The 21,633-nt window shown below is 41.2% G+C and overlaps 1 protein-coding gene across 2 annotated transcripts in view; it reads right to left on the bottom strand.

Annotated features, from left to right (window-relative positions):
• LOC144506314 (TSC22 domain family protein 1-like) overlaps positions 1-21,633 on the bottom strand; it is a 220,445-nt gene that overhangs the window by 32,454 nt on the left and 166,358 nt on the right. The window contains exon 1 of one of the 2 annotated variants that reach the window (XM_078232263.1): positions 12,417-12,764. The exons of the other annotated variant lie outside the window; for it this stretch is intronic. Coding sequence (XP_078088389.1) covers positions 12,417-12,523 — 107 coding nt within the window. The 5' untranslated portion in view covers positions 12,524-12,764. Of the gene's footprint in view, positions 1-12,416; positions 12,765-21,633 lie in introns of those variants that run through there. 2 annotated transcript variants of the gene reach the window in all.

Raw genomic sequence — 21,633 nt, 5'->3', positions numbered from 1 at the left:
AATTAAATCTCACAGATATAAAGATATAAAGAAGAGGTAGACAGCTTTCCACTTTTCGCTCAAAGTTGCAATGGTATCTGCCTTAATCATTTTGCATGGTAAAGTATCCCACAGAATAATAAAAGTTTATAGTTCTCCAAAAACCATTCCGTTTGCTATTTGCGAGTTTATGACTTGAGAATTTTAAAATCAAGGTGCTGAAAGCAATCTGATACTCAAAGGTTTTTTCATATTGCTGAAATTTAAACGTAGCATGTTTGAGTATTCTTCTAATCTCGTATCGCTGACAAGCCCACATTCACCCTCAATTGCCCTTGAATTGAGTGGCGTGCTAGGCCACTTCAAAGAGCATTTTAAGAGTCAACCAAATTGCTGTGGGTTTGGAGTCACATTTAGGCCAGACTGGGTAAGGATGGCAGATTTCCTCCCCTAAAGGGTGAGCCAGATGAGTTTTTACAACAATCAACTAATGGTTTCCATAGAAATCATAGAAACCCTACAGTGCAGAAAGAGGCCATTTGGCCCATCGAGCCTGCACCGACCACAATCCCACCCAGGCCCTCCCCCCATATCCCAACATATTTACCCGCTAATCCCTCTTACCTACGCATCTCAGGACACTAAGGGGCAATTTTAGCATGGCGAATCAACCTAACCCGCACATCTTTGGATCATTCATCAATCATCATTCCAGATTTTTACTGAATTCAAAGTCCATCATCAGTCATGGTGGGATTTGAACCTGGGTCCCCAGAGTATCACCCTGGATCTCTGGATTATTAGTGCAGTGACAATACCACCACCCCACCAACTTCCCTAGCTGCTTCTCAACTGATTCTGGATTATGACCTAAATTGTTCTATCTGCAAGTTCAGTCTTCATCAGACACAAAGTAGTATTTCTTAATTTAAGACTGAACTCAACCTTTTAAGAGTTTGAACTTGTGTTCCTTTATCATACTTTGGAGAATTATTAAAAGAATAATATTTTCCATGCCATCCTCAAGATCAGCTCTCCAAAATTCAAATCCCTTACACTATGCCTCAAGCCTTTGAATGTGCCAATTCCCGGTAACAAGAATTTAGCACAATGCTCACTATGGTCTGACATCAACATTTACTTTTGGAAATCTAGGTAGACCACATTGTGGCATTTTCTAATGTGTTTGGGTTGTCACTTCCTTAGAGGTTGAGCAGGTTGGTCACACAAGAACTGCCCCTTCAGAATTCGCATGGACTGCTAGATTACTGTTGTACAGAAGCCCTTCAATTCACCAGGACCTCCCAAACCTGTGGCACCAATCACCAGGAAGGCCAAGGATTTAAGATGCATGGAAACACCACCACCTCCAAGCTCTCCTCGAAGTCACACATTTGGGGCCGACATCACCATTGCTAAAGTTAACATCCTGAAAATCCTAACCGATACTTTCATGACATGGACTACAGTGGTTCAAGGAGGCAGCTCACCACCATCTTCTCAAGGGCCATAGGAACTGGAGACTAAATGCTGAGAATTGATTGTTTCTTTGATTCAGAGCAATTTATGTTGACTTCATAAATAACTGGATTGTTTTGGGGTTTGGGGGGGTGATGAAATTAAGCTAGGCTCAAAAGGATAGGTTTTTGGGAACAGGGTAGAATCTGAAAGAGTAACTATCAACATAGTAGGAAGAATTGAAGCTTATTAACTGGATTGGATATGCAGAATCTTAACTGAGGAGGATCAGAGCTTGGGATGACCAGGAAAAATAAAACTGTGCAGTTAAGTTTGGGAAAAAAACATTACCATAGTTTTGTACTTTAAAACCATTTTTCCATGGAAAGGGTTTAAGATGTTATATTTAAGAGCTGTCCTCCAAAGGAAAGTGAATCATACTAAGAAACAGGCACCAAGTGTCTCAGTAATCCATAAATATCCCCATCTGCTGTATTGGGAGGTTCCTGCTTTTGTCGGCCGCCCAGAGATTTTACACACGTGCACACAGGTTTTAAACAGAAATCTGCAACAACAAACTTTTACTAAGTGTTAAACGAGAACGCAGCGAGGTAGTTAAGTCATTTTACTTCAATCAAACAACCCACTGATGTGAGGGAAATGTGTTGCTCAACAGGCTGTGAATTAAAAAAGCTTAAATGATTTTTTAATCTGGCCACACCTCACCAGGTGCTGCCGGTCTTCAAAAAGATTGGAGGATGAGCAAAAGGCACAGATACCCGGTTCAAATCACAGTCGGGGGTTGGGTGGGAGGATGGTACTGCAATTCCACCCTTGGGTTATATCACATAAGACGATTGTGCAAATCTAAGCCAGCACATTTAGGGTGTAGGCTCCACTTACATTAGCGATTAATGTCACTGAAATCGAGAAGTTGAGGTAAACTTGGATTTATACAATCCAAGGCTAGACATTGTAATGAGGCAAAAATAAAGCCATCATAATTTTAGGATGTATCTGAAGAGTGACCGTAGCAAGGTTATGCAAGTCCACACTTGGGAGTACAGTATGCAGTCCTGGCATCAAGCCACGAGCTACGCCTAAAAATCAAATAGGTATAAAGAATCATGAGATATTGCAAGTAGGATATCCATTGTAACTATGCAAATAAAATACTTGATCTTATAGAAATGCACACCACAAGCTTGAATAACAAGTTCTAGAAGTTAGGCCCCACTCCTTATTCTGTCAGCTGTGGAATGGCATTCAGTGAATCTCAAATTGGGCGAAGAAAAATAACTACAAACTGGGTTTTATAGAGGGAGAGAGAGAGAGAATGGTATGATTATTGGGAGTTTGCCACTTTAAGACAAGATTTCTCATAAGCAGACCAAGTCCTACGGCATTGTGTCAAATGAAAAACGCGCACAAGGCTTTCTTTATGCATGCAATTGTGACACTGGCTCCCTTCTATGCAAAACAGTCACAAATTACTAGGAATGTGCTTAACAGGCATTGCTCTGAAACAAGTTTTTGCAGTCAGATTATTATTTTCCCCAAGGTAACATTACACTGAAGATAGAAATATTAAAAGCAAATTGGTGTTCACAGTGATGTTGGTGTACCAGTTACACGCAGGCACGGCTTATGCAATCAGTCAAATATTTTCCCAAAAAACAGTGTACTTTATGATAAAGAAAGATTTCAAGTTCACACCTTGTCATCATATAGTCAGTTATCCATGTATAAACAAGCAAACAGTATGTTGCCCTTATAAATACATCTTATCTTTGTAAACACACACTTTGTCACGCATGGACAAAGTACACTATGCTGAACATTGAGGTTTAGTGATTTGTGACCTAACTCTGGTGACCTTTCCTAATCGGAGACAGCCATACACTGACCTCACTTGGGCCTGATCTGTTCCCACTGTAAATTTTCTGATCTCTGTACAAAAGCCCAAAGGAAAACTGGAGAGCAATCAAACTTTGAGGAAGTGCAATTGAATGCATGGATTTCAATAATGAACTTCCTTATGGTAAGATCAGTATGCCTCTCCAAACGAGATAACCATGCTTAATCAGCAGGAGGTGCCAAGGTATCATTTTGTTGAGGATTTGTTGTGTGTACGAAACTCAGTGAAAATCTAATTTCTAATTGTACCTTCAACTTCATAAACCATCATTCACAGGAGTGTTATCAACTAAATTTTGACACCGAGCTACATATGGAGATATTAGGATAGGTGACTTGAAGCTTAGTCAGAGATTTTAAGCAGTGCCCTAAAGGACAGCAACAAGGGAGAGATGAAGATGGGTTTAAGGAGGGAATTCCAGAGCCTAGGCTTAACACGCAAGGCAAATGAAAATCCGAGATAAGCAAGGGGAGAGAACTGGAGTGCAGAGAACTGTGGGTTGCAGGAGTTCACAGTAAGAGTTTTAACAACACCAGGTTAAAGTCCAACAGGTTTATTTGGTAGCAAACACCATTAGCTTTCGGAGCGCTGCTCCTTCGTCAGATGGAGTGGAAATGTGCTCTCAAACAGGGCACAGAGACATTTCCACTCCATCTGACGAAGGAGCAGCGCTCCGAAAGCTAATGGTGTTTGCTACCAAATAAATCTGTTGGACTTTAACCTGGTGTTGTTAAAATTCTTACTGTGTTCACCCCAGTCCAACGCCGGTATCTCCACATCATGGTTGCAGGAGTTGAGAGAGAAAGGGTGGGACTTGCCCAGGGAGGGATTAGAATACAAAAAAATTGAGAATTTTAAAATCAAGGTGCTGACAGGCGAGGAGCCAATGTAGGTAAGCAAGCACAGGGGTGGTGGGGGCACTGGGATTTGGTACGAGTTAGCATGCAGGCCGCAGAATTTTGGATCAAATCAAGTTTATGGGGATTTGAAGATGGAAGGCTGGCCTGGAAAGCAGTGATCGGCAAGTCCAGAGATAAGAAAGGGATGGATAAGGATTTCAGCAGATAAGCAGCTGTGTGGACATTATGAATGTGCAAATAAGCACTCTTGGTGATGGTGCTAATACATGGCTGGGAGCTCCTCTCTGTCAAGTAGGATGCCACGGTTGTAAGCAGTCTGGTTCAACCAGTGACAGTGACCAAGGGGAGAAATGGAGTTGTTTAGGAACAGAGTTTGTGGCAGGGACAAAAAGCAATAGTTTTGAACTTCCCAATACTTGGGGAAAATTTCTGCTCATCTACTACTGGTTGCTAGACAAGCGGTGTGACAAAGTAAAGTTTATTGGTCACAAATAAGGCTTACATTGACACTGTAATGAAGTTACTGTGAAATTCCCCGAGTCGTCACAGTCCAGCGCCTTTTCGGGTCAATGCACCTAACCAGCACATCTTTCAGAATATGGGAGGAAACCGGGGCACCCAGGGGAAACCCACACTGATGCAGGGAGAACGTGCAAACTCCACACAGACAGTGACACAAGCCGGGAAACGAACCCGGGTCCCTGGCACTGAGAAGCAACAGTGCTAACCACTGTGCTACCAAGAGATTGCGAGAGTGATGCAGAGATAGTGGTGGGTGTTGTTCTACATGAGAGCAGTGTATTTGGATGATGTTGCTGTGGGACATCATGCAGGTGAGAAATTGAAGGGGCTCAAAGAAAGATCGTAAGGAAATTCCAGAGGTTACAGTGAGAGCAAGAAGAGAAGTTATCACAGGTGCTGTTTTGGCCAAGTCTGGATATATAAGAACAGAAGCAGGTGAGGGCATTTCCAACCAGTTGGATGACTGTGGTGGCGTTGGAGGAGGATGCAATGAGTAAGGATGGAGACAGTTTTGAGAAAGATGAGCTGAGATTGTTTACTAATCATATAGGGTGCCATAACCATACAACTTGTACAGTTTTTCATTTCTGAACTTCAACTTTTGGAAACTGTGTTGGATTTGAACCCCCAGTTGCCAAACTAATGAAAGCTTCCCCCTTTCTGTTTGCTGTAAAGGTCTGAAAATGGGCTTAGTAGTCTCAAGTTCCAAGCGTGGCTGTGTGTTGGCAATGCAAGCAGCACACAATTTACATAAATTTGCAATAATTTGGCATCGTCACTTTGGAGAGGACAGAAGGATGGCAGAAATGGAACACCTGTAGATCAGGTGAACATACCTTTTTTTTGGGTTGAAGAATACTGTTTGATCGCATGAGTTCATTTCTGCATCCAATCACACTTGCTCTGAGCGGGAAACACCTGGTGAGCAGGAAGCTGATAGTAAACGCCAAGGTGTTCCATTAGCCTGCATCAATATCCTTCATCTTTTATGTGAAACAAAAACTCACCAAGTAAAATACATTGCTTGTGGCTCATTTTCTGACCAAGAAATCGGCCTCCGAAGTCTGTAACATAGAAAGGAGCCCGTGCATTTGTTTTTACAAAGTATTTCTATAGCTGCTGTAAGCAAACCATATTAGGGGAAAAATAAATAAAACTGCACTGCAGGTAATGGATTGTCAGAAGTGTGTTGATCTACTCTTGTTGTCATCGGTTCTTGTTCAAAATTTCGACATTCACATTTTGCCAGTACAGTAAGACTCAAATGATTACAACTGGTGAAAACCATCCACATTTAGAAAATATTAAAAGGAAATTTCAGGAAGTAGACTGCAGATGTATGAAAACAGCACAGTATGATCATTTTCACAAATTTACATGGGATATCTGGTAGTGTTTCCAGGTGATTTTGCCAAGTAGCAGCATGTCAATGAGGGAAAACAAATTGGGGAGGGGGAGAAAAGAGAGTCATAACTAGGTCTTTGAGGAACTTCAAGAGGTAACACAGGGCCAGATCAAGAAGATATGTAGGAAATTCTCGGACTACAATTCAGCAGGTAAAAGTGGAACCAGGCAAAGGCCATTTAAATGGACAAAGAGATGCTGAAGGAGAATGAGATTGAGAAGGAGGAAGAGATAGTTTACCACAGAATCAGTCACATAGGGTATCCATGTGATTTTCATTTGTTTGACTAAAATGTCTTATCTGTGCCAGTGAGCAAATTGAGATTAGTTTGTATTTTCACTGGCATCGATTTGGAACACATAAGCTAGTTTGAACGTATTGCATTGTGAATGTTGGATTTTAGCCTATTTCCAGCACAATCCAGACTGTTCTGATATATATTTGAGGCATGAAAGCAGGCAGGAAATCTGTACTAATGTACTTTAATATGTTGAGACACCAGTATAATAAATATCATTTATAAACCACTGTCTTGATTTCCATTCTGCAGTTACTATGCACACACACCAAGCTTTCACAATAAATTCTTGCCAGCTTGTTTGAGACTAATAGCTTCTGCCTGTTATAAAAACTACTTTTCTTGCCGATTCATTAAACAGCAAGAAAGCCAGCACGTTTTGTTATTTCTTTTCTACAGGAACAGGGAGTCATTCATCATCAGCTAGCTACAGAATAAAAATCACTAAACTTAAAGCAGTAAACCAAGTATAAACCCTGCTCAAAATGGAACAACTAGATATCACTTGTGTTATTTTTCCATTACAAATTGCATTAGTGGCACTTTCCAAATGTCTGTAAGATTTTCACTTTGGTGCCTCTGATCAGGATCACCACTGATAGCAAAGCCAAATCTCTCCAATGGGGTAAATGGCTCCCATTCGTTGTGGTTTTCACTCCGCCATCTTAACTTTGCCCACAACGTGCAGTGCAGCTGCTTTATAAATTCAATCCTTCCTGAGTGATATAGTTCCAACATAAAAAAAGGGCTGTTAATCATTCACAAGTGAATTGCTGCTCCCCCAGTTAAGAGATTAATAGCTAAATTGGGGGGGGGAGGGGGTCCAAAGGTACAGTGCACTGATGTACCAAAATAGTACATCATAATAGCATAGATTGAAAGAACTCTGTCTCATCTGCACCACTGCATTCCAGTCAGATGGTTGAGAGCACGGGGCTGGGGGTTTTAATTCAGGAACCTGCTTCACATAAGAGTTTAGTTGCTACCTGTTGAGTCTAGGTCTTGGATGAGTATTTTCAGAGATTGCTAAAAACGTATAAAGAGAATTTTTGCTTCTTACATAAACAGTTCTACTTTTCCCACATTACGCTTGTGCACTGTGAAGGCTTTGGATTACAAGGCTTTAAATAAATTTTAAGTGACAAAACTAAACTCAAGCCAAGAACCATCAGTTCTGACCCATTCTGGCCTTATTAAAGGTGGCAACTCCAAACAATGGAAACATAATAGTAAATAGAAAAGAATGTCTATATACCTTCACTCAACAGTGTTAACAATGTTGCACTACCTCCTTTATATATTTTAAATATCTAAAGCCTGACATAGAGCACTGAATGTTTATTATTTTTAAAAATCAACATGATGTACGCCAGAAAAATGAGCAACCTAGAGGCAATCACCGAACTTCAAAACCAGGAGGGCATTATCTGCTTAGGAGCTTTGTGAAGACAGATTCACTATTGTATTTTTACATCTACATTAAGTAGGACTTTTCATGATAATGGACTGCATTCCACAAATTAGGGTTGGGTCAAATTCCCATAGTTTTCAAACTTCAATTTGCAGCGCTGGGTTCCTCTCTCTCGCTTACTTGTTTTAAAGCAACAATCACCAATTTCCCTTTTCATCTGGTACATAGGGGAGCAAAATATTGCATTCCTATCTAAATTCATTTATTGTATGCGCACCTAACATCTCAACTCCAAACATATAGAAAAAAATGACTGGAAAAAAGCACAAACTCAGTTAAAAACATCCATTCCATTTGTTAGTCGAATTACGTGACTTTTTATTTGTCTAGTCCGGTTCTTTGCAAATTTTGGAATTTATGCCACTCTATGCCAGTTTGAAACACAAACATTTTGAGGTCGGTGTTTGGAGCTTTGCCATGGAATTGGATTGCTATTTGGGGAGGCGTGGGGAGAGCAAACTCTGCTTTGTTGACAGCTAGTTTCCGCAAAGCTGAATTTGACGAGCACAAAAGCCACACCCCTTCTACTCTATCAGAATGGCAAGGAGGAGTTGTGAATAAGCCTTTGTAACTTGCTCTGCAAATCTAACAACTTAACCCTTCAGGGGCAACTTAGACAGCTGAAGTGAGCTACAAGGATTCCCTGTTATGTCCTCAGGGTCTCGCCATAAACTAGTCAATCAACAGGAACATTACAAAACCCTGCAAAAAGCAAACCACGTTTAATGCAACTAAAAATTGCAAACATTTCCAGTTTGAAGAATACAAAAGGTACAGCCCAAATGATTTATGTGCAAGAAGATTGACCTTCAGAAATGATGTGACAAAGATTATAAAAGGTGCATGCATACACTGATTGTACCAGCACTGGCCAAACAAAGGGATCTCGATGCAGACAATAATCCAACCAATAAACCCTGCTTCTTACTAACTGTTTTATTAGTGGAAAAGAAAGATTCGCAATGAGGCCAGGAAAACATAGAAGAATATATTCCCTTAATTTCTAGACACTGCATTCAAATTCTCTAATAATGCAATTTTCTCCCCCTTAGTGTTCAATTTGCCTTACTGTTTACACCACTGAATTGAAAGAGTAGACTTCACGTCCGTTAAAGGAGCAGGGGGCATGTTAATGAATGACCAGCTTCTCTGGTGCCATGTGCTTCAAGGTGGCCATTTTATTTTGGGATGGGAAGGGAGAGGGAAAGAACCTCGGCAAAACCATTTGCTGTGATGAGCACGGTCGATCTAACTGATTCAGATAGTTTAATTCTCTTACTTCTTTGTAGATTTTAAACTCAGCTTTTCTCTCTCATTCTTTCTTCCACAGCCCACCCATCCCTTACATTTGCCATCCATTTGGGTACAATATTAGCAGCACCAGTGAGCTGGCAAATGTTAGGATATTTGTGCTTTGCATCGTCACAAATGTTAAAAAAATAATGTCAAACTTGATTACTGTGAACACGTACTATCTTTTGCAACCTCAGTTAACACTTCAAAAGGACAAGAGCAGCTTCTAGTAATCTTGACCTCAATTTTCTCAGAAAACTATCCTTTTATCCTTGCTAAACTTCATTGACTCCTTCCCCAATGCAAAATGCCATTCTTAAGACTTCAAATTGCTCCACAAGTGACAATGACAAGATTGTACAGAATGTTTGATTTTATATCAACAAATAAGATGTAAAAAAATAAAATCAATGAAGCAATGTTGAACTTGATTAAGAACTTAGTGGGTCCTTCATTATGAAAAGGCTTCAAAAGCAAAGTAGACAGTGCCACATCAACTGTCTAGAAAGTAATTGCGAGGGAAAAGACATACTTGCATTTATATAGCATGTTTCACAACTACTGGATGCCCTAAAATGCTTCATAGCCAATTAACTAACTTTTGAAGTATAGTAACTGACAATGTAGGAAATACAGCAGCGAGTTTACTCCCACAAACGGCAATTGATACTGACCACAATCTGTTTTTGGGAGATTGATTGAGGGATAAAAATTGTCCAGTTCACCAGGAAGAACGCTCCTGTTCTTCTTCAAAAAGGTGCCATGAGATATTTTAGCTCAACTTAGAAACTTAGAAACATAGAAACCCTACAGTGCAGAAGGAGGCCATTCGGCCCATCGAGTCTGCACCGACCACAATCCCACCCAGGCCCTACCCCCAGATATTTACCCACTAATCCCTTTAACCTACGCATCCCAGGACACTAAGGGGCAATTTTAGCATGGCCAATCAACCTAACCTGCACATCTTTGGACTGTGGGAGGAAATCGGAGCACCCGGAGGAAACCCACGCAGACACGAGGAGAATGTGCAAACTCCACACAGACAGTGACCCGAGCCGGGAATCGAACCCGGGACCCTGGAGCTGTGAAGCAGCAGTGCTAACCACTGTGCTACCGTGCCGCCCTTAGGACCGACTGACCCATGTTCAACTGCTGTTCACATGGAACCCTTCTCCACCCTTCGGAACTTGACAGGGCAGATGAGGCCTCTGTTTAACACTTCATCTGAAAGACTGTACTTTTGACAGTCCTGCACTAGGGTTTCAGTTTTGTACTCCGTTCTGGAGCAAGACATGCATCCACAAATTTGTGACAGACCTGAGAGCACTACCAATATGTGGAGATGCCGGCGTTGGACTGGGGTAAACACAGTAAGAAGTTTAACAACACCAGGTTAAAGTCCAACAGGTTTATAAACCTGTTGGACTTTAACCTGGTGTTGTTAAACTTCTTACAGCACTACCAACAGCCATACCAAGGCAAACAGGCAAGGAAAAGAGAAAAAAAAAGGATGGTGACAATGTGGATTCCTCTGCTACAGACTATTGCTAAATCAGGGATTGCGAATTCTTATAAAGGGCGACTAAATTTGCATTTTGAAAGCAAAAGGAATACTAAAAGGTGCAGAGAGCGACAGGAGTTGGAGGTGAAAAACTGCAGGTGAAGTGGACTTCTTTAGCCCTGTATTTTTCAGTTCTATAAATTCTCTGTAGGCCGCATGTAGCTTTCAGCTATCACACGTTTGCAGTCTGAAACTTCTAAACTTTGCAACCATTCTTCCCATCTTTCAGAAGTATTCTCAAAAATTTAAGTCACATTGTTTAATTTCTCTCATACTTCCTCCGACAGAGCATCTATCACATTCCCTTGGTACTCGAAATTAGCAAAATAAACGTATGTGAATATGGTTGTGGAACCTGAGAGGAGAACATCTGGGAGGCACTTATTGTTGCTTTCGTAGACATTTTAAAAGCACAGCTAACACCATTTATCTCTGGACCTCAGTATGTACTGAAAGACAGCCAAATTAAATTAGAACAAATTTGGGTGCATTTCATAACAAGCAGGGTGGGTAGACTTGAAAAGCAGGAACTGAACAATAAATTCTGGAGCCCTGAATGAATGTTCATTATCAAGCCAATATTCTTAAAACAACGAAGAGAAAAGCACCCAGGGTAAATTGCTTACATATATCTACAGGCTTGCATAATGGGAGTTTGAAGGCTAAAAGTGAGTGTTCAGGTATTTCGTAAAACGTAAAGTGAAAATGAGGCTTAGCAGGATATGATAATAACACTGCACATGGGCAACTCCCTATTATTGACTTTTATAGGAATTGTTTGATTTTATTAAATATTTGTTTACATAAACTTCAGCAACAAAGCTCATGCCATGAAATAGTAATATTTATACAAATCTTACTGCCTGCACTCGGATTGTAGGGACTATATCTGGTACAAAACAATGATCAACATTTGAGTGTCTTTTAGGTTACACATGCTTTGATTGCAATGTGGATAACAGAGCCAGAAGAAGCTGATGATCTTTACCCATGACCTGTAATTAGAATGCCCAGTGAAAACCATTTGGTTCATAATACAGCCTGTATGTACAAGTGTATTGCACTCAAACAACAGCTGTAAGGTATTGAAATTAAAATGTCCACTTGATGAAAAGTCCATGTCAATTGCAAAATTATTTACAAAATACTGTGACGGTGGTTTCAAAAAGCAGGGAAATTGACAAGTCAACTCCAGCTTTCACCATTTTGTATCAACCAAGGTCCCGTAGAATCGTTTGTAATGCAATGGAACAACAATGGATGATAGAGGGCACTACTCGCACTCTAGAAAGCAGGGGGCATCCACCTTAATCCAGCAAAACGTTTAAAATAGTAATAAACATAACATGCTGATATTCACTAACTTAGTGCAGTGGAGTAACTCGTTCCAGACGGAGGGACATGGTACAGTACATAATTACTTAAACTGTCAAAGATAGGTGGAGGCAAATTACTATCTAAAGTAGTAATCCACTTCAAAGTACTAAGTAGAGTATGAAATCTACATTAAAATATAATAACATTTAATCTGTGCATAAACAATACAGATTCATCTAAAAGGAAGTGTATCGAGATTGCTAAACATTAATTAATTTTTTTGAATGTCTTTTTATTTTAGGCACGCTTCAAAAATGTACTTCAGAAATACCTCTTCAAATGTTGCTCCAATTCCCAAAATAGCACTTTGATGGCCATTCTGTCTCGGCCCCGAGCACGGAGAACTGTATTTTTCATTGATAAAGTCTTGCGTTGCATGATCCAAGGAACAAATCTACACACAACACTCCAATGTACAAAATTCTGAGACACCAGGCATATTCTCTAAGGTACAGCAGCACCATGCATTTTAAAGGATGATCAGAAAACACAAGCAGGTTGTAAAGTCCAGAACCCACATGTATATTGTAAAGCCTGCAGGTTTCCAATGCACGGATAAACTCATTTGCTTCTCACACGCAAGATTGTTCCACACTCTTTCCCAGCTGGATACTGGCAACTGAAAAAAAACAAGAGCCAGGCAGTGACGTCACCGCACTTGGATCACCTGACACACAGTTACATAAACCATCACCAGAGATTAGAATCTTTATGATGAGCGATTATACAACCCAGTGAGCACAGACCTACTAACCAAGACATAGTAACTCAGTGGTTTCTGATGCAAATGAAATTTATTCAGATTCCTGCCCAATTTAAAACTATCAGGAATATTTCTATGCAGATATAAGTGCTTTCTCAAGAGAACTCAGTAACTAAACACCGGACTTTACCAGTGTTAAACAAAAACTGACATCAGGCTACACAAGATGATGATAAAACAGGTGAAGTAAAGCTTGGTAAAAGAGACAGGTTTTAAGGAGCATCTTAAAGGAGGAACAAGGTGAAGAGGGTTGGAGAGTGAAATCCAGATCTGAAGGCCCAGGCAGCAGACGGCACATCCACCAATGATGGAAGGATGAAAGTTATAGATGCACAAGAGACCAGAAGTGGAGGAGTGCAGAGATCTCACATTGTAAGGCTGGAGCAGGCTAGAGATAGAATCATAGAAAAATCTTAGAAACTGGAGCACCCGGAGGAAACCCACGCAGACACGAGGAGAATGTGCAAACTCCACACAGACAGTGACCCGAGCCGGGAATCGAACCCAGGTCCCTGGAACTGTGAAGCAGCAGTGCTAACCGCCGTGCTACCGTGCCGTGCCCAGATAAGGTGAGGCAAGACCGCAAAGGGATTTGAAAATAAGGACAATATTTTAAAAGGAAAAAAATCAAGGTGTTCCCAGACGAGGAGACAGGTCAACAAGCACAAAGGTGATGAGTGAACTTGGTGAGAGCTAGAATACAAATAACAAAATTTTGGAGTAGACATGCAGAATGCATAAAGAAGTGCTGTCCCCTAGGGGTGGTGCAGGCAGGTGGTACACTGCCAATGATTCACAGAATTGTTAGGGCACAGGAGGAAGCCATTCAGCCCACCATTTCTGCACTAGCTCTCCAAATGAGCATCATGGCTTGGTGCCATTCCCTTGCACATTGTTACCATTCAAATAATCATGTGATGCCCTCTTTAATGTCTCGACAGAACCTGCCTCCACCATACTTGCAGACAGTGCATTCCAGACACAAAAAACACACAATTTTTTTCTCAAATCACATTTGCTTCTTAGCAAATCTCTTTAAATCTCGGCACTCTTGTTCTCAATCCTTTTGCGAATGGGAACAGTTCCTCCCTATCTGCTCTGACCAGCCCCCTCATGAATACCTCTATCAAACCTAGTCTTAGCCTTCTCCTCTCCAAGGAGAACACTCCCAACCTCTCCAATCTATCCTAGTGACTGAAGTTTCTCATCCGTGGAACCATTCTTGTAAACCTCTCCTGCACTCTCTCCAATACATTCATATCCTTCCTATAGTGTGACAACTGAACTGCATGGGAGACATCTCATTGGTCCCAGTTTTCCTGTCTGCAAAGAGGGATAATCAGTTGAACTGTACACAATATTCCAGCTGAGGTCTAACTCATGTCAGCATAACCTCCTTGCTGTTGTACTGGATTCCCCTATTAATAAAGCCTAGAATATAATATTCTTTAACTGCTCTCTCCATCTGTTCTGCCACCTTCAGTGATCTGTGCACATTTACACCCAGATCCCTCTACTCCTGCACACCCTTTAAGAATTTATAGAGTCATAGAGGTTTAAAGCATGGAAACAGGCCCTTTGGCCCAACTGGTCCATGCCGCCTTGTTTTTTAAAACCCCGAAGCTAATCCCAATTGCCCGCATTTGACCCATATCCCCCTATACCCATCTTACCCATGTAACTGTCTAAATGCTTTTTAAAAGATAAAATTGTACCCGCCTCTACTACCACCTCTGACAACTTGTTCCAGACACTCACCACCCTGTGTGTGAAAAAATTGCCCCTCTGGACACTTTTGTATCTCTCCCCTCTCACCTGAAACCTATGCCCTCTAGTTTTAGACTCCCCTACCTTTGGGAAAAGATATTGACTATCTAGCTGATCTGTGCCCCTCATTATTTTATAGACCTCTATAAGATCACCCCTCAGCCTCCTACGCTCCAGAGAAAAAAGTCCCAGTCTATTCAGCCTCTCCTTATAACTCAAACCATCAAGTCCCGGTAGCATCCTAGTAAATCTTTTCTGCACTCTTTCTAGTTTAATAATAATAATAGGGTGACCAGAACTGTACACAGTATTCCAAGTGTGGCCTTACCAATGTCTTATACAACTTCAACAAGACGTCCCAATTCCCGTATTCAATGTTCTATCGAATGAAACCAAGCATGTTGAATGCCTTCTTCACCACTCTGTCCACCCGTGACTCCACTTTCAAGGAGCTATGAACATGTACCCCGAGATCGCTTTGTTCTGTAACTCTCCCCAACGCCCTACCATTAACTGAGTAAGTCCTGCCCTGGTTCAATCTACCAAAATGCATTACCTCGCATTTATCTAAATTAAACTCCATCTGCCATTTGTCAGCCCATTGGCCCAATTGATCAAGATCCAGTTGCAATTGGAGATAACTTTCTTCACTATCCACTATGCCACCAATCTTGGTGTCATCTGCAAACTTACTAACCATGCCACCTATATTCTCATCCAAATCATTAATATAAATGACAAATAACAATGGACCCAGCACTGACCCCTGAGGCACACCGCTGGTCACAGGCCTCCAGTTTGAGCAACTACCCTCTACAACCATCCTCTGGCTTCTGTCAAGAACAGCAAGAAGTCTCACAACACCAGGTTAAAGTCCAACAGGTTTATTTGGTAGCACAAGCCACAAGCTTTCGGAGCGCTGCCCCTTCATCAGGTGAGTGGGAGTTGTGTTCACAAACAGGGCATATATAGACACAAACTCAATTTACAAAATAATGGTTGGAATGCGAGTCTTAAAGGTACAGACAATGTGAGTGGAGAGAGGGTTAAACACAGGTTAAAGAGATGTGTATTGTCTCCAGCCAGGACAGTTAGTGAGATTTTGCAAGCCCAGGCAAGTCATGGGGGTTACAGATAGTGTGACGTGAGCCCAAGATCCCAGTTGAGGCCGTCCTCATGTGTGCGGAACTTGGCTATCAGTTTCAGCAGAATCGCTGAGCAGAGACTGATAGCCAAGTTCCACACACGAGGACAGCCTCAACCGGGATCTTAGGTTCATGTCACACTATCTGTAACCCCCACGACCTGCCTGGGCTTGCAAAATCTCACTAACTGTCCTGGCTGGAGACAATACACATCTCTTTACCCTGTGTTTAACCCTCTCTCCACTCTCATTGTCTATACCTTTAAGACTCGATTACCTCTAAAGACTCGCATTCCAACCATTATTTTGTAAATTGAGTTTGTATCTATATATGCCCTGTTTGTGAACACAGCTCCCACTCACCTGATGAAGGGGCAGTGCTCCGAAAGCTTGTGCTACCAAATAAACCTGTTGGACTTTAACCTGGTGTTGTGAGACTTCTGACTGTGCTTACCCCAGTCCAACGCCGGCATCTCCACATCATTTCTGTCAAGAAGCCAATTTTGTATCCACTTAGATACCTCACCCTGGATCCCGTGAGATTTAACCTTTTGCAACAACCCATCATGTGGTACCTTGTCAAAGGCATTGCTAAAGTCCATGTAGACAACATCAACTGCACTGCCCTCATCTACCTTCTTGGTTACCCCTTAAAAACTCAAATTGGTGAGATATGATTTTCCACTCACAAAGCCATGCTGACTGTCCCTAATCAGTCCCTGATTTACCTGTGTTTTTGCTCCCAAAATGCATCACTTCATTCATTTCCACATTGAACTTTGTCTGCCACCTATCTGCGCACTCCACCAACTTGTCTCTTTCCTTTTGAAGTTCGACACTGTCCTCGTCACAGCTTACAATACTTCCAAGATTTGTGCCATCTGCAAACTTTGAAATTGTCCCCTACACAAGGATCTACATCATTAATATACATCAGGAAAAGCAAGGATCCCTACGCTGACCCCGAGGGAACATCACTACAAACCTTTCTCCAGCCCCCCCAAAAAAAACCATTGATTGTTACTCTCTGCTTCTTACTATGCAGCCAATTTTGTATCCACATTGCTACTGTTCCTTTTATTCCATGAGCCATAACTTTTCTCAAGTCTGTGTGGCACTGCATCAAATGCCTTCTGAAAGTCCATGTACATCACATCACAACAGCATTACATTTATCAACCCTTTTGATTACCTCCTCAAAAAACTCTAGCAAGTTAGTTAAACACAATGCCCCCCCCCCCTTTAAAAATCCATACTGGCTCTTCCAAATCAATCTAGATTTTTCCATGTGACTACTAATTCTCTCACGAATAATTGTTTCTGGAAGCTTGCCCACATCTGATATTACACTGACAGACTTGTAATTGCTCAGGCTATCCTTACAACCTTTTTTTTGAACATGGGTCAGCTTGCATATCCCTCTCCATGTGTTAGCCCAGCCTAATTAACATTAAAAGAAATTGGATTTACACACAGGCACATACACAGGAGAGAGAGAAAAGAACATTCAAAAATTCAAGTCCAATCCTGTCTATGCGTCTGCTTCCCAATACGTAATTGGATAGTGAACTAATGCAGGAATTCAACTGATTATCCCTCTTTGGGGACAGGAAAACTGGGACCAATGAGATGTCTCCCATTGCCAGTTAAGTTGACCGCCTATACTAAATCCGGACTGCCCTTAGTCTTTATTGCTCAGCAACACGCCACTCAAAATATTTATCTACTTAACTACTTAAGGGCAGCATAGAAAACAAAATCTAATAGAGCGTCAACCAACACGTCATCATATTTATTCTAGTTCCAGTAAAGCCTTGTAAAGACTGTCTTGGCCAGCAAAATCATTCGAGGAGGGGAAGGAGGTAACAGATAATCCAAAGCTCAAGAGAAAGAAAATGATTAGTTCTATAGTGTGAAAACTATCGACACACAAGACTTACCAGAATCTGTTCACACCGTTCTAAATGAACATTTGAGTCAAGTGAAATATTAATAATTTGGCAAAGTAAGTCGCTGTTTAAAATAACTATCTCTGGCCACCAACTGTGAAAGCCCCTGCAGTGCACAGCATTGCTTTCTTACCTGACAAATTCTAAGAATTCAGCACCAGGCTCTGCTTTCTCTTTTGTCCCAAACCATCCAGAGGCTTATGTAAAGTGACAGGTTGCACAGAGACAAATTACAACTGCCTATACAATATGATTTCAAATCGGTCAGTCATAAAACAGAGAACAGCTGGAAAGACAGAGATACCAAACATTAATTATTGCAAATTTAATCCACTGAATCAGATTTTAAAATTGATTGCAGCAGTTTAGTTTTGTTTTGCCATCCTGACCCCTGCTAAAGGACAGCTGTAGCTCTAAAAATATTATTGGACTAAGGATTTGCATTTGACAAGACCAGCAAAACGTCATGATCAGGAGGAACTGTTAGCATTAATTCACACAACATGGCTTAATGTAATCAGTTCAAACAAATACTAACAAGGTACTGTTTGACCTTGCTACCATTATCAATTGCACTTCAGCCCATAAATACAGTCCTCAACAGCTAAATTCTCTTAAGCTTTTCCTCAATACCATGCCATTAAAACTAGCCTTGCACTGCTTAATCTGGGACTGTTTGTAGATTTTGGGCAATTGCTAAATGGCTTCTCCAACTTATCCCCAACATAATATTCTGCATTTATTAAAATTAGCCAACTTGAGCATAGAATTTACTTCTAAAGCAATATTCCTGCCAACAAAAGTGTGTCATTGTGGTTGAAGTGTTGACCAAGTAATAAATTTAAGGTAACACTGCATGCACAGCTACCCTCTATTACGCACCAATTATTTCAAGGGAATTAAACTAGAGCTATAAATTCACATTAAGCACATTGATCACAGTGCTCGGTGACATCGCAGGTTAGTGTACCAACATGTTGTGCCACAGAGCAATGAGGCTGGAGTCTGCAAATAGTGTTCTCAATATTATCTGGCCACAGAGAGATGCAGAAGGAAAAAAGTCATCAACCAAGTCCATTCTTGCACAGCACTACCAGAAGCTGGAGAAGGTTCACCTATCCATCACTTCATCCAGGACTGCTCAATATTCAGATAGCAGCAGCTAGAGGCGGAGAAAATGTCAAAACGGAGAAACAAATTACATGAAATTGCGACATGACTGCACTCTAGCTGACATTGCCCAGTTGATCATGTGGAAAATTAACAACTAGAGATCAGGGATTTTGTGCAAAACGTTTTCCCTATAGAACATTCAAGTTCCACTCCAGTGGCATGAATGGAAAACTGGTGCAGCATGTTATGCATATCCTCCCCAAATCTCTGCACAAATTATATATGAAATACAACATATTTGACTCCTTGTGCTCAGTAACTAGCAATTCTGATGCACTAGAAACAACATTTGCCCCATTTTCACAATTTGATTTTTAATTCCATAAAATTTGATGGTTCTAACTGAAATACCGCAGTAACTAACGTGTTAACATTAACGAGTCATGACCAGATGCATCCTATGGTATGAAGCCTTGGCCGGGTGGCAGTTATACTACACACCAAGGACTGCCAAATCATAATAGTGAACTGAGGCACCAACTGCAACTGAATATTAAAAGGACCGAACAACTACAATTATAGTAAGTAACCCCAGTTTCTGTTCTCTAATACAACTTAGATCAATACAGCACTTTTAATGTATTAAACATCCCAAGATGCTTCAGAAGAACATTAATAACATTTGATAAGTTAGCTAAGGTGATATTATTTAGGATCAGTACAAGAGACCAAAGGTTTGGTCAGAAAGGTCAGTTTTAAGAATGTCTCAAAAGAGACAGGCAAAGAGGTTTAGAAAAGGAAAATACTGCGGATACAGAAATCTGAAAGAAAAAGATTGCTGGAAGATCTCAGCAAGTCTGGCAGCATCTGCGGAGAGAGAGAGACAGTGAGAGAGAGAGAGAGTCGATTATTAGCAAAGACCTGGGATGGATGACATGGAACAAACGGCAAAGCTACTGATCATGGTTCTAATAAGGAAACAAAAGCATTGGCCCAGAGTGAGTGTTAATAGCAGAACAAAGGTTCACTCTCAAAGCAAAAACATCCATTCTATCCAGGCCTCGCAGTATCCTGTAAGTTTCAATAAGATCCCCCCTCATCCTTCTAAACCCCGAGTACAGACCCAGAGTCCTCAACTGTTCCTCATATGACAAGCTCTTCATTCCAGGGATCCTTCTTGTGAACCTCTTCTGGACCCTCCTCTGAGCCTCAGAAGTATATCCCTGCTCTTGTATTCTAGCCCTCTCAACATGAATGCTAACATTGCATTTGCCTTCCTAACTGCCGACTGAACCAATAAGCGAACAAGGCAGAGCAAGGACTGTTTGGGCTTCTGTTCAAGAAAGAAAGAAATAGAGGGCTCTTAGACCATCTCTGTGGGAGATGGAGGTGTAAAGAGATTGTATACATCACTCTGGACGTCCAATGATTTACTTTGGTATGGGATGTAGGAAATCTGGACATACTTTGGTTCCAAAAGTGCTGCATAATCATGAATACAGCTCCCAATATAAAACAATTTAGGATAATTTAAGGGAACGGCAAGTTGATGTGAATCCTTTACGAGAACAGAGTACCCATAATTGAAATGTTAATCTTGCTTTTTCCAATACAGATGCGCTGAGGCCTACACGTTCTAACTAAAATGACAAATGGCAGCAGAAACATGGAAACAGCATCACTTCAGAGGTCCACTCCAAATAGATTCCGACTCCATTCCATTCGGAAATATATCGCCATTTCCTTATCATTGCTATGTCACAATCCCAGAATGCCTTGCCTAGCCACGAGTGTACCTTCTCTACATGGATTGCAGCAATTCAAGACGAAGCTCATTACTACGTTCTCAACAGTTATGGATGGATATAACAACTGCTCGGCCTTTTCAGCTACACACATACCCCATAAATTCTCTACAGTTTATTCATTTATATGATTATATTCTAGAAACATAGAAAATAGGTGGAGTAGAGCATTCAGCCCTTCAAACCTGCACCACCATTCAATATCATCATGGCTGATCATGCACTTTCAGTATCCCACTCCCTCTCCATACCCCTTGATCCCTTTAGCCACTAGGGCTATGTCCAGCTCCCTCTTGAACATATCTAACAAACTGGCCCCGATAGCTCTCTGCGGTAGAGAATGCCACAGGTTCACAACGCTCTGGGTAAAGAGGTTCTTCCTCATCTCAGTCCTGAATGGCTTACCCCTTATTCTTAGACTGTGACTCATAGCTCTGCATTTTCCCAACATCGGGAACATTCTCCCCGCATCTGGACTGTCCAGTCCCTTTAGGATTCTATATGTTTCTCTGAGATTCCCTCTCATTCTTCTAAACTCCAGTGGGTACAAGCCCAGTTGATCCAGTCTCTCTTCATATGTCAGCCCTGCCATTCCAGGAATCAGTCTGCTGAACCTTTGCTGAACTCCCTCAATAGCAAGAATGTCCTTCCTCAGACTTGGGAGACCAAAACTGCACACAATACTCAAGGTGTGGGCTCACCAAGGCCCTGTATAACTTACTCCTATACTCAAATCCTCTTGTTATGAAGGCTAGCGTACCATTAGCTTTCCTCACTGCCTACTGCATGCCAACCTTCAGTGACTGTTCCACCATTACACCCAGGTCACATTGTACTTCCCCTTTGCCTATTCACCATTCAGATATTTTTTTAAAAGTTTATTTATTAGTGTCACAAGTATAGTTACATTAACAGTGCAATGAAGTTACTGTGAAAATCCCCTCATC

The sequence above is a fragment of the Mustelus asterias genome, chromosome 17 (genome assembly GCF_964213995.1).
Source record: "Mustelus asterias chromosome 17, sMusAst1.hap1.1, whole genome shotgun sequence".
Classification (NCBI taxonomy): Eukaryota; Metazoa; Chordata; class Chondrichthyes; order Carcharhiniformes; family Triakidae; genus Mustelus; species Mustelus asterias.
The sequence above is the reverse complement of the archived record's forward strand: the minus strand, read 5'-3'. Positions and strand labels throughout refer to the sequence as shown.